This window comes from Lycorma delicatula, chromosome 3, assembly GCF_047948215.1.
Source record: "Lycorma delicatula isolate Av1 chromosome 3, ASM4794821v1, whole genome shotgun sequence".
Lineage (NCBI taxonomy): Eukaryota > Metazoa > Arthropoda > Insecta > Hemiptera > Fulgoridae > Lycorma > Lycorma delicatula.
The window spans coordinates 115,080,427-115,103,463 of NC_134457.1; the positions used below are offsets into that span (position 1 = coordinate 115,080,427).

Consider the following 23,037-nt stretch of genomic DNA (forward strand, 5'->3'; position numbering starts at 1 on the left):
TCAAAAAATCAGATGAAAGAGTGTGTGTTTCACACCTTATATTTATAGAACTACTCATCCAATTTTGACCAAACTTGGTCAGATTACTTTTATATATGGGACAGTGATGCCATTAAATTTTTAACTTAAAAGTTCAAGGGGTGAAGCTATTAGTACCCCCTCTCATCACAAGGAGCGCTAGTGTAGCATTGATTACAGCTGCTGTAGTCGTTTCTCTTTTCTGTTCTGTTTTCCAGAACTACCATTTGGTATTACTTAAGAGGATGATATGTATGAATGTAAATGAAGTGTAGTCTTGTACAGTCTCAGGTCGACCAGTCCTGAGATATGTGATTAATTGAAACCCAGCCACCAAAGAACACTGGTATCCACGATCTAGTATTCAAATCTGTATAAAAGTAACTGCCTTTACTAGGATTTGAACCTTAGAACTTCCAGCTTTGAAATCAGCTGATTTGTGATGATTAGTATCCCCTCTCACCACAAGGAGTGCTAGTGTAGTACTGACATATAGCTGCTGTGGTCGTCTGCTATGTTTTAACATTTCAGGTGAGCAATAGAATTAAATAAAGAATAATATTTAAAGTGTAAAGAAGTATTTAAACTGGCCACTAGTACCACCACACCCACGCAAATGAGATACGATATGCGCGCGCACTTTAGTTAGAATCATTGATTTAAATAAACAAAAAATATTATATTTAAATAAAATTATAAATATTTTAAATTAAATTGTGTATGTAAGCCATCCATTATAAAATATAACTATAACTGTGTTGTCAGTCTTTTTTTTTTTTTACACAACTGCCCAAAAAGGAGTGTAATGTTTTTAGGGTGTATATATGTATGTTTGTTCCACCATAGCAGCTCAACAACCGATTCGATTTAGATGTATGACCCCACATTAGAATCTTTATCGTACGGGGAGTGTCATAGGCTATATATATATATATATATATGTTTAATTGTATCTACAAGGCCAAAAGAAAATCATATATACGATTCTAAATGGATAATCAATAATATTTTCAGTATCAATTTATTTATATCGAAAGAAGTTGTGTTTTAAGATGTTGTACAATATTGAATGATTGGATTAACAATAGTAAAATTTATTTTATAATTACTATTACTGTTATTTATTGTTTATAAACATTTAATAAAAAATCATATGATTTTTGACAGGCAGTATGTTTGATCATGTAAGCACATTCTGTAATTATATGTTTAATTGCATGACTGCCCAAAAAGGAATGTAATGTATTTAGGGTATATGTATATTTGTTCCACTGCCAAACCGATTAATATGTATGACCCCATGTTGGAATCCTTATGTTACCTGGAGTGTCATAGGCTATGTAAAAATGTATATATATTTATATAAATGTGTACATAGTAGTGAATATTTGCCGGTTGAAACACAAACTTATGCTACTGTAACAAAATTATGAAATCAGATAAAAATTCCTTCTACAAAGAATATTTTCTTTTTAGTGAATGATGTCTGCAAACTCACCAAAATTTCCATCATTCTTCTATTTTGCAGTGTTGTTTTCCGCTGCAGTTTTGTATATAATGCATAAATAAGAATATATGATTTTTAATTAGGTAATGGAATTTATTTATGATACTCAGAATGAAGAAGAAAATAAGAGTGCTGTTACTTGCTAAAATTGATGTCTTTCCGTTTTGTGGGTTTGTGTAGAATAATGTTACAGAAGTAGAACTTAACTGTTTGTTGCAAATGTGAACAGTTAAAACTGACTCTTACCCAATCAGATATATAGCTCTTAAAGTAAAAATTACCAAAGAAAGACACATTTTATTCCTCTTATATAAAACCCTATATCTAATAAACCAGTACTGTATATGTTGTGATTATGATAAAATCTTTGGTGATGTATTACATGAATATGAAAATATTAAATTTTCCTGTTTGCAACAATGTAGGGTTTCTATCATCAGTAGCTATGGAAGTGGACTTTATGATTATTTAAAAATGTTGTCCAAACGGTTAGATAGCTGACCCAGCAGAGTCAGGAAGCCAAGTAAATCTCTTTTTAATTACAGATTAGCAGATTAAAAAATGAAACAGATTCTAATGACATTACATTATTGGTTATTCAGTTTTTCCCTGTATTCATACCTCATAATTTACTGTATATCTTGTAATAATAAATTAAAAATATAAATAAGTATACTTTAACAACATTCTGCTCGTGTGACATGTACACATGCACAGAAAAAGTACATTAATGTTTATTCAGATTATAGAAAAAAAACAGTTGGATTCTGTAAATCAACAGATTGTTAAATTGATAGATAAAAACACCTTATTTAATAACAGCATATGCAGTGTAATTTATAATAACTTAAAATAAAGTAAAAATTAGTTCAATTTGTATGTACACTAATTTTGAATTTGTAAGATTTGAATAGGAGTTACCATTTTTCAACTCCTGTTTTTATTTTTGTTGATACTTTTCAATAATATTAAAGTAAATTTTACACTGTGCAAGGCATGTTTATTAAAAAGTTATATACAATTAATTGTAATTTTACTTCTGATGTTATTCTGTTTATTAATTAATATAAAAAATCAGTGAAATGGTATTATTATAGTGTATTTTTTTAAATTACAATTTGTGAAATGCAAGTGCATTGCTTTTAAATTTCAAAAGATTCTAGCCGATGTTCGTAAATCAGTGTTAATACCTCATCTGACAAATTAAAGATGACAGCACATTGTGGTATTTGCTGATATTCTACTCTTAGAAGGAATAGTATTAGTTGTATAACAGAATTTAAGTCTCTAAAAAATGACTTTTGTTTACCAGTATAATGTGAAAACAAAATCAATGTTAGTTTTAAGAAGTTTAGGAGAGACAACTGTAGATTCTTTTCATTGAAATATTTTTTGGGTTGAGTTACACTTCTTCAACTTGGAAGCTCATGCAGATTATATTTTTAAGTATATAAATTTCACCTGCTACATAATATTATAAATGTAGAGATTCAGATCTGTAAAGACAGATTCATAATCTGTCAACTTTTTACATTGCCAAAGTTCTAATTAATACTTTCCTTCCAACCAATTATCCAACTTTTTTCTACAGACTGAATTATTTATGAGTTCTGAGGGGTGTTCAAATTAAAGAAGGCCCCCATCAATTAGTTTAGTCTATAAATAATAGTTTATTGATAAACAGTTGCATAATAATGTATGAAAGAAGTTGAAAATGATGTCCATCCACTTCTATGCACTAACATGTTTGACCATGTTCCTGGCTACTCTTATTAGCTGTACTCAGTTTATTTCCTGAATGATATTTGTAATGTTTGCCTTAAATTCCTGCAGGGTATGTGGGCTACTCCTGTAAGCAATTTCTTAAGTAACCTCACAGAAAGAAGTCTGGACTAGTCAGATCAGGTGATCTTGGTGGCCACAATCCTTTGGAAATTATTCTTTCATTGAAAAAATCCAGACTGGCTATACACAAATGTGCAGGAAATAAACAGTCCTCCTCACTCCAGCTCCAATTATACTAACATCTTCCATATTATTTTACCCATCTCACTCCAATATATGCATTTTAACAAAAATATGCATTTATTAAAAACTACTGAATGATAAAGCCTCTTTTAAGTTCAACTTCCATGTAATATTTATGATGAATAAAGATTCTCATCGTTCATAAACAACAACTACAAAATTGTTGTGGTTAAATACCTACCTAGCCAACTTCTGAAAAGATACCATGATTTTTATTTCCCAGCTGCAAGACACGTAAAATCTTATGCTGTTGATACAAATAATAATCAGTCTAAAATACAGAATTATTCTATCAACCCTTTATACCACCAAATATTACTTATCTGTTATACAATAGCAACTGTTAACTGATTATTATAAATGTAAGGCTTTAAATACTTTTAACAGTAATTATGAATAATTTTTATAATTATTTATACTATTACTTAAATTGTTTTGTTTGGTATTTAGATGTTTTTAATTTATTTTAAGATGATATGATTGTTGTATTGGTATATATTGCATGGTTATATTGGTATTGGTGTATCTTTCATTACCTTATCCATTGAGTCACAGTGGGAGTGAGTTTAAACTTGATGCTTGTGTGTAGATCTACTCATTATTTTCCTAAAATTATGGTTATAATAATTTACGGGTATAATAGGTACGGTTATAATTTTGTTATAAACAGAAAATATATTTTAATTATTATTATTATCTTTTATGACCACATAGGATCACTTCAATCAGTCCATTATCTCTTCAATGGGACTGTTGGGCCTAGCAGTCCTCCCAGTACTTTTTCATACATCCTGGACTTTGTGCCATTTCTATTATTGAAAATGTTTGTGTGAGTTTTTTCTTGTGAGTGTGAAGTGAGTCTTTTTGTTCTTGATTTTTTGTTTTATTTTATTTTATCTGTGGTTTCTTTTGGTATAAGGCCAATTTCCTTCAGATCCTCTCTTCTTTCTCTGATCCATATGCATCCTTTCTTGGTGTTTTTCAATTCGAGATTACACTGTACTAACTGTTTAAGAAGTCTTCCATCTTGCATCCTCATGATATCTCCAAAGAATCCTAGTCTCCTCTTACGCATGGTATCAATGATGGGTTCTAACTCTTTGTACACGATTTTGTTGGGCACAGTCCACCACTGCCAGTCTTTCTGGTACTTTCTATTGATCCAGGTTCTTTCAATTTTCTGGAGTCTGTCTGTCTTTGATTTTTTGTTCAGGTGGAAGAGTGTTTCTGCTGCATAAGTGGTTTTGTAACTCTGTTGTAGTGACTTAGTTATGCGTTTATTGATAGGCATTTTTTATTTTAAATGTATCAGGTTAATTTTTGAGCTTTAGCTAGTTTGTTTCTTCTTAATCAAGGTTTTTTGTTTAGGTTGTTTGTTATTTCTCCGAGGTATTTAAATTGGGTTATTATTTTAATTTTATTATCATTTATATTTACTTCTTTTAATCGTGTTGGTTTTTGGGACATAATTTCTGTCTTTTCAAATGATATTTTGAGGCCAATTTTATTTGCAATGTTTTGAAGTTCTAATATCTGTGATTTAGCTTCGTCAATGTCTTTTGCTAGCAGTACAAGTTGTTGGCGAAACCAAGACAGTTTGTTTTGATTTTTCGGCCTATTTTTACTTTTGCAGGGCATTTTTTGAGTCATTCTGTCATTACCATTTCTAGAGCACAGTTGAATAGTTGTAGTGAGAGCCCATCGCCTTGGCGCAGTCCTCTTTTTGATCTCAAATGGTTCAGAGAGCTTGCCTCTGAATTTTACCTTCGACTTATTGTTTGTGAGGGGTCAGTCTTATCATATTTAATCATTTGGGACCTAGTCCAAGGTGTCTTGGAATTTTTAGTAGGGATTCTCTGTGGATATAATTGTATGCATTATTGAAGTTTACAAATATTATCATCACATGTCTGCTTCTTTTTCTGTTGTATCCACTATTAGCTTGAGACTCATGATCTGGTCTGGACAGCTCCTCCAGGGTCTGAAACCTCTCTGGTATTTTCTTAGCTCTTTCTCAAGTTGTGAACCAATGTCATTCATCTCACCCTCTGAAGTAATACCTAATGGTGGTCCCAGAGGTTAAAAGAAAAAAGGAAAAAGTTCTTGTGTCTAGGAGTGAGATTCCCCTGTAATTGTTTGGGTCTGTTTTGTCCCCTTTTTTGTGTAGCGGATGGTGAGTATTAGTAGTTCTTTGATCCAATTTTGACAAGCTGTTGAAGGGCAATTTTTGTTGATCTTCCTCCATGTTTCCAGATCTCTAGCAAAAGTCTGATCTCTTGCTGCTTTGTAATTCTTCATCTCACCTAGTGCTTGGTAAGCTTCTTTTATTGGGGAAAGGTTGTTTTCTGGTGGTGTTGTTATTGGAGTGTTGGTGTTGAAATTTAGGGGTTCTGATCATTCTTCACAATTTAAGAGTTTTTTGACATATTTAGCTAGGATTTCCACATTGTCTTTATTGTTACTGTTTTCATTGTAAACTTTTAATTTGTAGGGTAGGAGATTTGTATTTTTGGAGATGATTTTTGAAGGTTTTGTAATAGTCTCTCTACTGTGTTTTATTGAATTCTTCTTCTACTGACTTCAGTGTGTCTTATGGTGTTTTCTTTTTATTCTCCTTATGGTTCACATGATTTCTTTGTTTTACTAGATTTTGGAAGGATGTTTCTGATTTTTGGGATTGGTAAAATAGCCATGCTCATTGTCTTTTCTCCACTGTTTCATCACTTTCGCTGTTACACCATTGATGGTTTTTACAGCATTTTATTGGGGCTTCTTCTGCAATTTGTTTAAGGTTGTTGACTAGATCTTCAAGTTTATCCGTGATTGTTATTTTTTCGGTTGCTTTTTGATAATTTTCATTAGCTGCATAGGGTCCATTTTTCCTTTAGTTTTAGGCTTGACTTTGTTGCTTTCTTTGGGAAGTAAATTTAATTTTTACTTTGACTACATAGTGATCTGACCCTGTGCCTACTCCTTGGAGGACTTTTCATTGTAGATCTCATTGTGGTGGCGTTTGTCCATGAAGACATGGTCTAGTTGTCATTCTTCTTAGTGTAGTCAGTCTGTTTCAAGGTTTTGAGGTTTCCTCTTGAAATATGTGGATTTCAAGATTAGGTTGCAGTTTCTACAGAGATCGATGAGTCTACCTGTTTTTGTTTTCTTTTGGGTGGACCATTTTCTCATCAGAAAATGGTCCACCCAAAAGAAAACGCATGCGACATCATCATGTTGCATGCGTTCTTTGCCGAGTTCAGCATTAATTGTTAAACATGGTTTTTGAGGATGTTATTTATAGTCAGGTTGAGTAGATCCCAAAACTTTTGTTTTTTATGGTCTTTTGGAGAGCTATTTTCATTATTAGTGGGTGCATGGACATTTATTATAATGTAGATTTTTTTTTATGCTTTTAGAGTGAGTTTTGAGATTCTTGGGAATTGTGACTTGAATTCTTGTATGGAGTTTATTATTTTGAGGGTGACTAAAAAGCCTCCAAACTGTGGGACATTTTTCATCTCTCTCTTCCCAGATAACCCTTTGTAGAGCTTATATCATTTATATTACTTGATGTCCTGGTCGGTGTTTCTTATTTCCTGCAGACCCATGATGAGAATTTTGTGTTGTCCCACTAGGTCAGTTATTATTTTTAGTCTACCAGTCTGCATGAGCAAGTTTACAATGCGTGTGGAAATGTAGGTGATGTCCTTTGGTTTGATTTTGGAGGTTGTATTTTTCTTGTTTGTGTGTGTAGTGTTGGGACATTCCAATGCTTCTGATCACATGTTATCTTCTAAGTGGCAACCCACTGTATCTGAATGCTGCCTTCTCTGAACTCTTGTGTTGCTTGGTTCAGCTGGTGTAGTATTCCGTAAGAGACCTTTCGTGGTTGACTATCAAGGTCACCTGTAGTGGGACTAGGTACCCAGTTACAACTCTAGATGTAATTTAGTGAGGTGTGATTTGATGATAAATGAATCTGTGAATTTGGTTTAGATCCAGTTCACCAGACAAATTTTGCCTATTTGTTCCAGATATATCCAGGCACACCTTGTGGAGGCTCAATCCGACTTTTGTTAAAGTTGTTATTTTGGAGGAAGATACAAAGTCTGATCGTAAACATTATGCCCATATATATTTTAATGTAAAATAAAAAAAGATTTTTTGCCTCTAGTTTTCTCATTTAATTTATGTATACAAAATAAAATTACAAAAAGCTGATCTTCTTGCAAAGAACTGCACAAGAATTTTTTTATTTATCCAGAAAAATGGTTATCACATTTATCTCTTGCCTGTGTACCTGCAGACGAGCTGCAACCTGAATGGTTTGGCCAATCTTTATGAAAATTGTTTGTGGTTTGTTTCTGCAATACCCTACCTGCCGTTTTCATTTTTTTTTAAATTGATATTTAGGTAGTTACTATCCAAAAATAGGAAAAATCCAGTTTTCTCAATAATGATTCTGTCAATTTTCTTGTAATTTTCCAATACTGTATTTTCTTTAAGTTGATGTAATTTGTCATAATTACACCATGTTCTGAAAAAATTTGTGGGTTGGGGCCACACCATACCACTGGTAGTAAAAAACTTACTTTTCATAATTTTTGGCTTGGGTGCATGTTTTGACTAAAATTCGTATCCTATGTAGTCAACAATGTTAAATGCAGTTTTCAGGTCAAGAGTACATGTTATAAAAAAGAAATAATAATAGTAAAATTTTATAATGGAGCAAAACTTCATAATAAAAAAAATTATATAAATATGAATTAAAGAATAACCCTATAGAGTTTCAGATTACTTTAAAGCCCTTTTTATTGCATTAATTTAGAGAACCAATTGAGCTAACCACTACCAAATCATTGAATAAGTTAGTAGAAGTCCTTAATTGTATGTTTATTAACAACAGATATCAGGAAATATATATATAACCATCCCCATAATGGCTTTGCCAATGCTATACGGTTACATCACAGTCGGGGAATATTTAGCCAATCATGGCTCACTTCGCTCACCCTTCCCATCTAGCCAGAAGGCTCTGTTTGTTGGACCTTGCATTTGTTCATAAACTCATGCTTGTGAGAATAATAATGATAAATAAAAATTAAAACCTGTTGTAATTTATAAAAAATATCAGTGTATTGTAATTTCTTTAGAGCATTTTACCAAAATGTAATACAAAATGTATTTTGATCGATTCTTCTTAGTGGTACCCAACAAGCATCACTAGGAGGTGACCATACTTTGTTTCTCTTTTTTTTTTAATTACTTTTATTTCATGTTGTTTAGTCAAACCAGAAGCAGGTGTAGCTAGTTGCATTGCACATACAGTACAGCGGGTAAGTTGATTGAGCCGCCATGCTGTACACCGTCACATCCCTTAAAAAATTGAAATTCAAATAACCTGAAAATAGTTTTTAGATATTTATCTGAAGAGTATTAGCTATCATTGTTCAATTATTTTTTACCTTTCTCACTCCTTTTAGGTCGAAACTCTAGAAACTGATTTTTAGATATTTACATGAAAATTACACAACCAAAAATCAAGTTGATATCTTCCTTTATTACTGAGAAATTGAAAAAATAGCTGGGTTTCAAAAAAAAATCAAAATCCATTTTAACCCTTTCAACTCAGAATTTCAAAAATCTAGATTGTTACTCCATTTTAACCCTTTAAACTTAGAATTTCAAAAAACCTTTCTTAGTGTGCAGTTACACTGTAACAAGAACATGTATACAGATTTTATTAATTTATCTTCAATAACTTTTTCTGGGCGTTGATGAATCACTCGGAATAAATTGCTTTATAGATATTGATATATAAAAAGTTGTTACTTCATTAATTATTTTTGAAAATGTTTGCAAAATTAGCCAAGGAAATCTTTTCTTGAAATATCAGCTGTTAGCATATTTTATATTAAAAGTTTTCCATATATGTAACTTTAGACTCGTTCAGTTCCTTTAGTTTTGAATTTGATTTTATTATCATGACGTGTTCACTTGAGGACTGATCTCAGCAAACATAGAACTGCAAGTACAGTTAGAGAAAGAAAGTATATGGTATACTCTTTCTTCTGCTGATATTAAATCGTTATACATTGTAATGTATTTTATTTTGTCCCTTGAACTTTTGCAGCTATTGTTTATCTGTTGCTCCCTCTTTAAGATGTTTTTACAATCTCAATTTAGTTTTACTTTTATAATTTATAATCCATTCCATTAAACCTTTCTTTTTCCTGTTTAGCCTCCGGTAACTACCGTTTAGATAATTCTTGAGAGGATGAATGAGGAAGATATGTATGAGTGTAAATGAAGTGTAGTCTTGTACATTCTCAGTTCGACCATTCATGATATGTATGGTTAATTGAAACCCAACCACCAAAGAACACTGGTATCCACGATCTAGTATTCAAATCCATGTAAAAATAACTGGCTTTACTAGGACTTGAACGCTGTAACTCTCGACTTCCATAATCAGCTGATTTGGGAAGACGCGTTAACCACTAGACCAACCCAGTGGGTTATTCCATTAAACCTATATTACTGTTCTTGCAACTTCTACTATCATTGCAACCTGTTGGCTTTAAACAAATTCAGAATATCTTTGCCATAGGAATGATTCCTACCGCTATACTTCCTCTTTTTAAAAATGCTTGGTTCTGATTAGAGAACATCCATAGCAAGGATGTACAATTCTTCTGTTGCTTGTAGGACAACCAAAACTTCATCTAGCCTTATGAGCTCACCAAAAATTTTTTATGAGGTAGTGATGTCAATAAGTAGTCAGTTTATCATAATTACAAACGGTAAGTCTACCACAGAATACATAACAATTGATGCACTTTATTATCAGGCTAATGAACAAATTTTTTTCTTTATAATGATTTTAATCATTAGGTTACACCTTATATTATTCTCTTTAATAAATTGTTGTGTTTAACTAAATTTCTTTTGTTGTAGGAGCTAGATTTTATGAAAATTGTGCCGTTGAAAGAATTCTTACTAATAGCGGTAGAGTGTCATCAGTGACTACGAATCGTGGTATTATTCATTGTGAATATTTTGTCAATTGTGCTGGTATGGTAAGTGTGTTGTTCTGTGAGTTGTTTGATTTTCCAATTATTTCACTCATGTTTGTCTCAAAACATTGTTATTTTACCATCGAGCAACACTATTCAGTATTTACCTTTTGTGTAAATTGCTTAATGGTTTTTTCTTATAAAAATACCATCCTAGTCATTTTTCAGTTTATTTGTTAAATGTTTTTCTTTAATTTACATTTAATCAGGTTTCATTTCAATTTGCAGCAACAAAACCAGCATATTTGCCAAACGAATTAAACAGAAAAATCAATTGCTACTTTGTCATTGCTGTAAAAACTCATACATCAAGCTGAAAAATGACAGCACCATCTAGGGCTTATTGGAGTTATCATCAATCTAGATCAATACCATAAACATTCAAATAATCTTGCAATCATATCAATGATTAATGTCACACATAATACCATTTGTCAAGGTCATCAATTATACGAGAGTGTGGCTTTAAAGACAAGCAATTCTTTTCACCCAGGACATCTTTGAAGTCAGCAACTTCAACTGTTTCTTATATATATATATTAACAATTTCATTTAATTATGACTAAAAAGTAGAAAGTAAAGAAATTTTTTTTAATTTTTAAAAATTTGCTTTTCTACAAAAAGAAATAAATACAAAAACAAAATATAAATAATGATTTGTAGTAAAAAGAAAAAATAAATTTGTTTTCAAGAAAGTTACTTTTAAAAAAATTTTCTGTTTATGCATGACTAAAAATAAAAGCATGGGGACGTGGCACGCTGTCTTATACAATGACTTTATAATTAAAGCAAACCCCACACTTTTCTTTTTAGGTCATGCATAAACAGAAATCTTTTTCAAAAGTAATTTTCTTGAAAACAAAATTATTTTTTCCTTTTCACTATGAATTTTTTTTATATTATACCACTAGAAGTTACTTAACCCAGGTAGCAGTTATTTAGTACCATTACTTATAGAAGTAGTAAATGTTGTCCCCAGAAAAATCACAAATAGATAAGGATTCAATTTTTATAACTTTTTTACATGTGAGTAATCATTTAAAGAGTTGTTACATTGAATACTCTCCCATAATAATTTCATGTTTAAACATACATACATAATTTCATATAAATACATGAATACATTTAAATAAATACAATACATTTCAATTTAGCTTTTGTTCCCACAGTATCACCTTCCAAAATTTTGCGTGATATAAAATAAATACTTTTCAGAATATGTTTATCTATTCATTATTAATCATAATGCAATGAAGAAGTATCAAAAAGGCCAAAATTGAGGGTTATGCAGGAGTTTACATAATTACTACATATCCTAGAAAGAGTAAGCTTTAAACAACAGAGTAATTTTTCATTATCGGTTTGTTCTTTTGAACACCCCAGATGAACATACAAATAAACTTTGATTTTATATAGTCAAACCTGTATAAAACAGAGCTCACACAAGCTGGCATAGAATTCTTTTTTTAGAGATGCGTAACTTTAAAATTTTTATTACAGTGTGTAGATATATATATTTTATATATATATATATATATATATATGTTTGTTAAACAACAAAAGGATTTTTACTCTTAAAGTAATTACTGGCATTTCCTATATGCTGAAAAATTAATATACAGTATAGCTTTAGTATGAGGACACATATAATTTAATAAAACTCACCAGTTTTCTTTAACACAATATTTACACATATCTTTAACATTAAACGTTTGAATAATTTATTCATTACTGTTTATTTCGCTTTAAATAGTTTAATTGCAAGTAAAACTATTCTAGCATTGGTTTTTGTATAAGTAACTTCTTGTTATGCATTTCAGTGATCATGTAACAGATGGTAATATATTTCTGTGCCGATAATATAATATATTCCCCCAGCTCCAAAATTTTATTAGCGTTCTCTAAAAATGTTAATTTTATTTTTCACACATACCTGGTTGAACTGCTTCACCATCACTTTAACAGGTTCTGTGGCTTTAATTTGATTTATTTCATCCAGAGCCAGTTTTTCTGTTTCTAGTCTATCAGTTGCAACATATCCTTCCTCAGATAGAGAAATACTCCCACTGTTTCTGTTTGCGTTGTTCAAGTTTTGCTGTATTTCTGTCTGTTTTAATGGGATTTTTAATGCCTTTTATATTAAATTCAGGCTCTTTAAATACATCTCTGCTATTTTTTGTATCAACTTGATAGTCAGCATATTGTATGGCTTTAAAAACAATCATGATATTCATTTACTACTTTACAAATGGAACAGGAATTTATTTTAACAAGAGATTTTAGAACTTTTTTTTCTGTAATACACATACAGATTTTTTATAATTCACCTTGATCCATCAACTGAAGAAGCCTTGTTCTATTTGGCAGAAGAAATACTAACTTTTTTGTTAGAATAGTGTTCTCTTGGGTTGCATTATCAATAATTAATAAAGTAAACCTGTTATCATGCTTCATCATTTTATCCAAATTATAAATCCAGTTTTTCATTGTACCTGAGGCATCTTAGCCTTTTATTTCTAAGTCATTAAATGGGCAATTATCCAACATTCTTAAAATCCAGGGCTTCAGTAGTTTTCTGATTAAAATGTTTTTTTATTTAATTTTCCATCTGCAAAACAACAAGTTAAAATAGTAAACCTATCTTTTGACTGCCTAAATCCAGTGCAGTTTTCATTTAAAGTTTTATGTGATAATGATCTAAAATATAAACTAGTCCCATCACAATTTATAATATCCTTTGTTTCAACCAGTTAATAATTTTTAAATTTTACTTTTCTATCATCAAAGAAGTATTTTATTGCTTGTTTGGTAGATAGAAAGCTTTTTAATTCTGTATTTATTTTGGTAACATTATTGATAAAAAGTATCTGTAAATATTTTGACAAAATGTTGTAATGATGTAACCTCACTACAATCAGTACAGTTATTAAAAAAAAATCTGTATTTTTTTTAATAAAATGATTATATATTTGCTGTAAAATAGCATATTATTCTAACATGTTAGATTTGAAAATGATGTTAATGAAGTTTGCCACAGTGTACTTCATCCTGTAGTAACAACAGCATGTACAATAAGCAACAGTTTTCCCATCACAAGATTTACACAATAGAATAAAAATATTTTATCTATTAAGAGATTTACTGAAAAAATGTTCAAAATTAAATAACCAGATTAATATAACAAAGTAATAACCTATTTATTCAAACATCAATACAATAAACCATACAGAAAAATTCTATCTTTTATCTATAGAATAAAAAATCAACTACAGATGCAATAAAAGATAGAAAAATTACATTATAAATTTGTGCAATACAGTAATTACTAAGCAAGTAGTAAAAAATAGAAAAGGTAACAGCAAAGAACAAAAAAAGCTGAATTAAACAATAATTATACTAATTATCAACCGAATTCACAAAATTATAAATGCACCTATTTAATCCAGAAACACAGTTCATACAGGTTTAGGATTAACTCAGTATTCAAAAAGAATTCATAGTAAGAGCCATTGAATTAATCTATTAATTTTCACTATTTTGGAGTAATCATGAATGGTATGTAAAATCCAGTAGAGAGGCTACTAATAATGAGCAAATATATTATGTCAACGTTATGAAGAATCTAAATCCATATCACCAATTAACCAACAAAATGTAAATTTTCATTAGAATTTAGATTATATATATATATATATATATATATATTTAGAGAGATACTTTCATTGCAGAAAACCTTAAAAATTAAAATTAGTCTCTTAACAGACAAAAAGTTGGAGATCAAACCCTGAGGACTTCAGTTGCTAAAGCTTGTGGGAAGAAAATTCTCATTATATCTTATCAATTTTAAGAACTTCAAATATTTGTTGTGAGCACTGTAAAAATTGTGGACTTTTATGACTTGGGGCTTCATTGATTTCAGAAAATGGATGAAAAAATAGAACGAGTTTGTGACAAATTTTGTTCAAAAATCAGAAAATTAGCTTGGGAGACGTAAGAATCCTTAAAAACAGTTTTTGGGGATAAATTTCTGAGCCAGTCAAATGTTTTTATCTGGATCAACAGATTCAAAGATTGCTGCAAATCAAATTGAAGATGACCCCCCCCCCCCCAATCCAGCCAGCCTTCCACTTCAAAAACCAACAGAAATATTTTGAAAGTTCATAATTTAGTGCACTCTGACTGTAGACTTACAATTAGGAAGATAACTGATGAACTAAATTTAAGTTTCTACATCATTAAGTCAATTTTTAACTGAAGATTTGGGTCTGTGAAATTCATTCCAAAATTGTTATCAGATCAGCAGAAACAATACCAACTTGAAGTTTCCCAAGAAACAAAGATACAATCATTGCAGCGGAGGGGTCAAATTTCTCCACAACTGAAAAAAGTATGACAAAGTATGTTGAATGTGAAGACAATGTTGGTAGTTTTCTTCAATTCTACAGGTATCATGCATAAATTTTTGCCCCTAAATGGCAGACAGTCAACCTGGAACACTATAAAAGTGTCCAGCATTTACACAAAAATGCGTAGAAGAAAAGGTCTGCAGTCTGGCGAGACAAGAATTAGGTCCTTCACCACAACAATGCACTGGCTCATTGTGCGTTCTTGATCACAAAATTGTTGGTCAAATTCCAAATTCCTGTGCTATATCTACATCCTACATTAGAATTTTCACTGGAAGGAAACTGATTTGACTCGGTTGAAGACATCCAGGCATATACAGAGAGGGTTCTTACACCCTTAAGAAAGAGAATTTCCAGGAATGCTTGTAAAAGTGTAAACACGATTGGATTGTTCAGTCAGAAGGGGATTCTACTTTGAAGGAGATACATCACAGTAGACTGTACTAACATCTTGAAATTACAGCCCCAGTCCTAAAATTTTTCAATCATACCTCGTATAATTAATTGTTTTTTTTTGGCTGAGTTTGTAACACAATTTACAGAGAATTTAATAACCATAATATCCAAATAGTTGTTACACACCATTCATGCAGTCTATGCACGATGTACTGCGACAAAAAGCAGTCATCTGAAAAATCTTTTGTGAATTTCTCTTATATTTTAATAATATAATAATACTTTTATAATAAATCATGTTATAGCCCAATCTAGCACTAGAAAATACTAATATAAATTTATTAACAAAGTATAATTTAAGTACAAAATAAAATGAAGTTTAGATTTTATACATCGCTTATAACTATTGCTTACTTTAATTTATGTTTATTTTGTTTGTAACTTTTAAGTCATAAAAATTTGCAGTTACTCATTTTTTGTCAGCAAAACTGAGTGCAAACACAGTTATGACTTATTCATTTTTAATGAAGAAAGTAGGAACTATGAGGTGAACCTGTACCGGGTATATTGCTATTTATTGATTATGTGCTTTACAGTTATATTTATTAGTTAATAAATAAGATTTTATATTATACCAAACAGTTTCTTTTTCCTTGATATTGGTAGTAAGTTATTTTTTCTTTGTTTAGTGGGCTCGTGAACTAGGTGAACATAGTATCCCAAAAGTTAGAGTTCCTGCATACCCTGCTCAACACTTTTATATTACAACAGGTCACTTATCTGACATAACCCCAGGCCTGCCTTGTATCAGAGACTATGATTCTTCTATATATGCTAGGGAATATAATGGTGGTTTTATGGTTGGTGGTTTTGAAACTGAAGCTAAACCAGCATTCATTAATACTAAGGTACCTGCAAATTGGAGAAATCAGTTGCCGCAAGATTGGGATCATTTCAGTATGTATCGACTTCAATTATTTGTTTCATCCTTTTTGTTTTAATTTTTTTTAATAGAGTAGAATTAATTTTTGTGAAACTGCAGTGTATATAATACTAGGTAAATAAAAATTGTAATTGCAAAAAATTGACTAATAAAATTATCATGATGGTTTTATTTGGTATTGTTTTAAGAAGAATAAAACAATAAAAAAAAAATTATATGTTTCAGATGCTGTTATTAAAGATCTTACCAACAAATTACTGCAATTATTATTTAAATTGTATTTTAAGTTGGTCATGTTTTGAATAAAGACAGATAAAATCACTGTACTGTGTTCTATAAGACTATGCGCTTATCAAAACAATTACACGTGCGTCTAATTGATAGAGACATTTTTAAATGTCTTAGGCTGATCTTTCCTAGAAAATATTGTGTTAAATTTATGCTTACCTTTATCACTTAATGTATTGCATCGCCAATTTACATGCCATACAATAATTAGTACTCACCAAAGCACAAAAAATGTACCTGCACTGATAGTACAGATGTAGATGTATAATGCATTGATTTTATTTGCTCCTAGTACACAATTATTACTGTGATACACAGTTTGGTTTGTTGTAAAATAATAGCAATTAATTGTACTTATTTTTATAAATTCCTGTTAACTTTACTTTAAAAGAAAATTCTCATTTTAGTTTATTTTGCTACTGAAACACTTGCTTTGCTTTTTAGTTTCTCCCTTTTTTAAGTTTAAGGGTTTGTAGTGTTTTCCATATGATAAATTGCATGTCAAAAACGTTTTTTCAGCCTTGTATGTTATGCTTCAGTTTCCACTTCATGCTTCTTCACATTATGTATTTTTTTCTTACATCTTCTAATTACAATTGATGTTCATTCATTTATTTTACTGGCATCATCCATTTCTAGCAGATTATAGGCGGTATTTATTTTTCCTTTAAACATGTTAACAGATGAAAAAATTTGTATAATTTTATTGCAATAATGTATTCTATAATATATAGCAACTGTAAAAAAAAATAATAAAAATAACATTCCATTATTACAATCTTTTTTTTTTTACATCTTTTATAAGATCACTTTAGTTGGTCCATTATTCAAGTTTCTCTGAAGGGACTGTTTGAGCTTTGTGGTCCTTCCAGTACTTTTTCATACATTCCAATCTCCATACCCTTTTTGCTGAAAATGTTCATATTGTGAGTGTGAAGCAAGTGTTTTGTCTTTGATTTTTTTGTTTAATTTTATCTTGTCTATGGTGTCTTCTGGTGTAAGGCCAATATCCTTCAAGTCCTCTCTTATTTTTCTGATCCATCTGCATCCTGTCTTGGTGATTTTTGAGTTGAGATTGAACTGTATCAGCTGTTGCAGAAGTCTCTTATTTTGCATCCTTATGATGTGTCCAAAGAATTCTAGACTTCTCTTATGCTTTATATCAGTGATGAGTTCTAACTCTTTGTACACAACTTTGTTGGGCATGATCCACCACTGCCTGTGTTTCTCGTACTTTTTTGTTAATGCAAGTTTTTCCAATTTTTCTTTTGATTTTCTGGAGTTTGTCGTCTTTCAATTGCTCTTTCAGGTGGAAGAGTGTTTCTACTCCAGTATGGCTTCCAGTTTTATAACTGTGTTATAGCGTCTTTGTTGTATAATCATTTTATAATACATAAAATTATTTTTAATATGTAGCAAAATACACTTTTATATATTATTTACATTTATATATTTTCTACTGTTATCATAAATTAATGATTTCCCTTTAATAGCTTAGTAACTTTCTAATATTAGGAAACAGATCATTATTCACAAAAACAGAAAAAAGAAAAATTAGTTTCATCAAGATGACATCTCATTGATTAAACAATCTACATAAATTTACCCTACAATTATCACCTTATTACAATATTATTATATTTATTATAACTATTCTTATACAATATAACTAAAACTAGTTATACTAAATACTAGTTTATTTTATTAGATCAACCACAGTTCAGAATAAATAAAGTAGTATGACTTACCTTAATGTTCAAATCCTATTAACAGCAGTTACTTTTATATGGATTTGAATACTAGATTGCGGATACCAGTGTTCTTTGGTGGTTGGGTTTCAATTAACCACACATCTCAGAAATGGTTGACCTGAGATTGTTCAAGACTACCCTTCACTTAACTCATCCATATCATCCTCTGAAGTAATAGCTGATGGTGATTCCCGGAGGCTAAGCAGGGGGAATAAAGTATGACTCTTACCTTTTACCACTATATATATGCAGGAGCACTTTCACGATTTCAAATTTCATTACACACTTCGTAAAATATAATAACATATCATGCATTTATTTATTTTATTTAAAATGTAAAAGCTTTAATCCTTTTATTTCTTTATTTTAAATTTTTATTCAGTTAAATTAAAAATTAAAGGAATATTTAAAAATATGAAAAATTAATTAAAATTAACATTAAAAATTAAATTGTAAAAATATGACGTTAAGGCATAAAATCAAATTAAAATTAAAACCAAATAAAAATAATTTTAAGTAAAGCAATTATGCCTTAACGTCATATTTTTACATACGTAAAAATTTTTACAATTTAATTTTTAATGTTAATTTTAATTAATTTTTCATATTTTTAAATATTGTTTTAATTTTTTATTTAACTGAATAAAATTTTAAAATAAAGAAATTAAAATATTAAAGCTTTTAAATTTAAAATAAAATAAATAAATGCATGATATGTTATTATATTTTACGAAGTTTGTATTGTAATTTGAGATGAATATATAATGCAGCTGATTATGCGAGTAAATCGCAAAAGTGCTCCTGCATATATAATGGAATAAGGTAAGTCATCCTACTTTATTTATTCTGTACTTTGGTTGATCTAATAAAATAAATATATTTGAATATAATACAGAGAAGTATGATTCTTAAACAATTGATTTTAAAAATAAATACTAGTTATAATTACTATTATACAATATTATTATACTTACTACAGATTATTTTTTCTTCTTTTTTTGCATAAAAATTTTTATTTATGAGCTTGCAGTTCAGAAATAAACAAGATCAGCATATTGCTATGCATTCCAACATGAATATCACATATCGCTTCCTTACAGTTTTCTTATTAGTGTTGCTTCCTATTATGTGAACAATCTCCTTTCTATCAACTTAGTCTTATTTTAATGCTTGGTTTATCTTAAATAGTTATTTTACATCTAGTGACAAAGATTTTTTGAGCTTAAAATTAATCTTTTTTTTAAATTTAATTTTTGAAACCTACTACAAAAATATTTTGTAGTACTCCATACTTGAGCTTAATGTTTATTCTTTCTTTCATGTTTTTTTCTTCATTAATATAAATATCTTTTAATTGCCATTAATTGATTAGAATTTACTGAATACGTTGAGAAAATATTTAAAGCATAAAGTTAAAAACCAAACTTTTGGAAAAGAGGGAAAGAAGCTGTCATCGGCTGCTTTTTTAGCTGTTATTCTACGTTCATCAGTAACTTTATCTCTGTTTCTTATGTTCCAGCCCTGTAACCTAGAACTTAATGCATGATATACATTATTAGTACTCTTTCAGGGCATATTTCTCATAGTAAAATTTCCTCACCATTATCATCAACTGATTATATAAATCTTTTTTGTTATTTTTAACCTTCATTTTGTATTTGTTATCAATAATGATATTTGAATATTTTATTTCAGTTGTTTTATTTATGACATATGCACAAGATGATGGCCTGGACATTCTACTATTTTATTATTATTTACATCATCTCTACCCTTTTAAACCAAAGTGAAAATAATTCATACTTTGACTATTCATCAAACTATATTCAATGTAAGCCATTGAATATAGTAACTAAACTAAATATCCCTTTGTCTTTTCTGTAATTAAATCTTTGAGATTACATTTTATCATTATACTGTACTGAGTATTCAGATGATGCCGAAGACTTATGAAATTACTGTAAAATTATCCCAAACTCAAGTCATTATTATAAACAAGAAACAAAACTGCTGATAAAGTTGATCTTGTGGATTCATTTTTTTTATTTATTTAACCAAGATTACTCATTAATGATCAAATCTTTGCCTCCGGTCTTGTCAATTAAACATTTTCAGTCCAATTAACCAAAGTCTCTCATCATATTCCATCATAGTTTTTTTAATAACAATCTATTATCTACCATATCAGTAGCATTTTGGATGTCAATATATTCATTTTTTGCCATTTGACTAGCCTTATACACTTATTAAAAAATTTGAAAAGAGTTCTCCATAATTCTACTCATTTTATAGCCAAATTGATTTTTATTGAAACAAATTATTATTTTCTAAAAATCGGAAAGCAATAATTTTGGAGAATACTGGCAATGTAGAAACAGGTATATGGTTTGTCATATTTTCAGTATTTCCCTTATAAGCCAGCACACAACTTGATTTTTTTTTTTAAGTTTTTTATGGAAAACAATTTAATTTACTCATCTTTTCATGTGTAAATTACACACACACTTTTTTTCATTCATACTTACAATACTGTTAGACATTTTTTTTTAGATATTTGCTACTGTACCATCAAATTTCACTGAACTGTCTGTTTTTAGGGTCATGATAACATTATCAACTTTATTATTATTATTAGTCAGCTCAAGAAGAAAAGAATTATTTTTGCAATTTTTCAGCCTCAGAAAAGAAAAAATCATTAAACTCTTAAACTTAAAATTAAATTTAATTTAAAATTCTTTACAGTTTTTAAAAGAAGCATACTATGATCCAGTAATATCATTCTTAACATATCCCCTCAAAAAAAATAAAATAAAACAAACAAATATGTTCTGTAGTCCAACTTATTTCTTAAAGATATTTAATCAATATATTCCAGATGAATCTTATATTCTGATTGAAATATTTACAACTCTTTAACTACTTAATAATAAATTCTATTTACTTCACAAAACACCTATTATCCAAATTTCTGTCAAAACAATTATTTTGGATTATTTCCATCTTGTTAAGTTCAGTACAATAGTATTTTTTTTAATGTTTTATAATGGTGCATGATACAATGTTTTCTTATAACCTTATCATGTTTCACTCGAAGAAACACCATTTAAGAGAAAAAACTTAACTGCAAATATCTACTTTTAAATATGAAAATTATATAAAGAAAATAAAATTAAATTTCTAATTTCTTCTGATAAATAAACAAAATCAAATGTTTATGCTTTTGCCGAAATTTTATAATATGAGCAATATATTTTTAGTCATCGTTATTTATTAGACTTATTAACATTATTACTTGCTTTTTCTTATTGTTTTTTTTTCTATTTCTGATTCACAATACTGATTGTAATGTTCTTTCTTCAATTTCCATGCAGCAAATAATTCTTACACAGACTAGACTTATAGACTTGTTTCTTGCACATTGCAGCACTTCATTGATATAGATCAGTGAGTCTCTGTGCATACCCAGACGTTTAGCTGAAAAGTCACATTTTGCTCTCACATTATTCGTTTAGTGGCTTCTAATTTTTTATCATCTGATAAATTTGACTGTTATGGTCCTTTCAGATCACTGCATCCTTGATGCTGTTTGAGTTTATGAAAGGCATCCATCATCTGCCTATTTTCAAACATGAGGAAGAACTTCGCAGTCTATTCATTTAGTAAGCAGTATTTCTAATTTCATCATTAATTAGATTCTCAATTTCACTGTACAACATTACCACAGCAACTTCTCATTGTATATTTTTCCATCATATCTTCTATTTTGAAGTAGAAATTCATCTCACATTATTGCTTTAATATTTTTCTCAGTATTACTGAGTACATGCTTTTTAGCATAAAAATTTTAATTATTGATTAATTTAATATGTACTTTAATTGAAATAATTATAACATTAACAATCGTGCATATACAAATTAAATCATTGTATCACTCAGTTGTAGGTTAAATGAGTGTTGGTAAGTCACTTGCCAAAAGACACACCTAACTCGAGTTCATCAAAGCTTGTTAACATATCAGAGTGTATTAATTTAAAAACACTATATATTTTATTATTATACTTTACCTTATTATACTTACCTATTTACAAATCTCCTGTTTATTATTTTTCTTATTATTACTGTAATTATTGCATTATTTCATATATTCATCAAGATAATTTTTTATGTTCATTTTGAAAAAATTGAAAATATTTGTTGTAATTAAAGAGAAGGATTATTTGTTGAATGTAACATAATATTTATTTTGTATAGGACCATACTGGGAGAAAGCAATCCATAGAATTCCTTCTTTGAAGAATGCCGTAAATCCTATGTTGACAAATTCTCCTGATAACTTTACACCTAATGGCAAGTGGATTGTGGGTGAAACTCCTGAGGTAAATAGATAATTAATGTTTCAATTGTTTTTTTTGTTTTAGTTCATGCATTCACTACAATTTGAAGATTTTATTGCAGTTAATATTATTAAGTGTAATTTCAAATAAATGTCTCAAAACGCTTCAAAAAAGTAATTTTTCTCATCAAAGTCTTTAACAATATTAAATGACGCCTATTATTGTATATTTCATTCAAATATAGTTTTATTTTCTAAACAGTTAGGCTGCACATTGGTTGTTTTCATTGATTTTTA

The 23,037-nt window shown here is 29.4% G+C and overlaps 1 protein-coding gene across 4 annotated transcripts in view; it reads left to right on the forward strand.

The window, feature by feature from the left end:
• LOC142321913 (pyruvate dehydrogenase phosphatase regulatory subunit, mitochondrial-like) overlaps positions 1-23,037 on the forward strand; it is a 128,816-nt gene that overhangs the window by 40,975 nt on the left and 64,804 nt on the right. For all 4 annotated transcript variants that reach the window (XM_075360429.1, XM_075360431.1, XM_075360430.1 and 1 more), the window contains 3 exons: positions 10,505-10,626; positions 16,115-16,382; positions 22,659-22,783. In XM_075360429.1, coding sequence (XP_075216544.1) covers positions 10,505-10,626; positions 16,115-16,382; positions 22,659-22,783 — 515 coding nt within the window. The remainder of the gene's footprint in view (positions 1-10,504; positions 10,627-16,114; positions 16,383-22,658; positions 22,784-23,037) is intronic.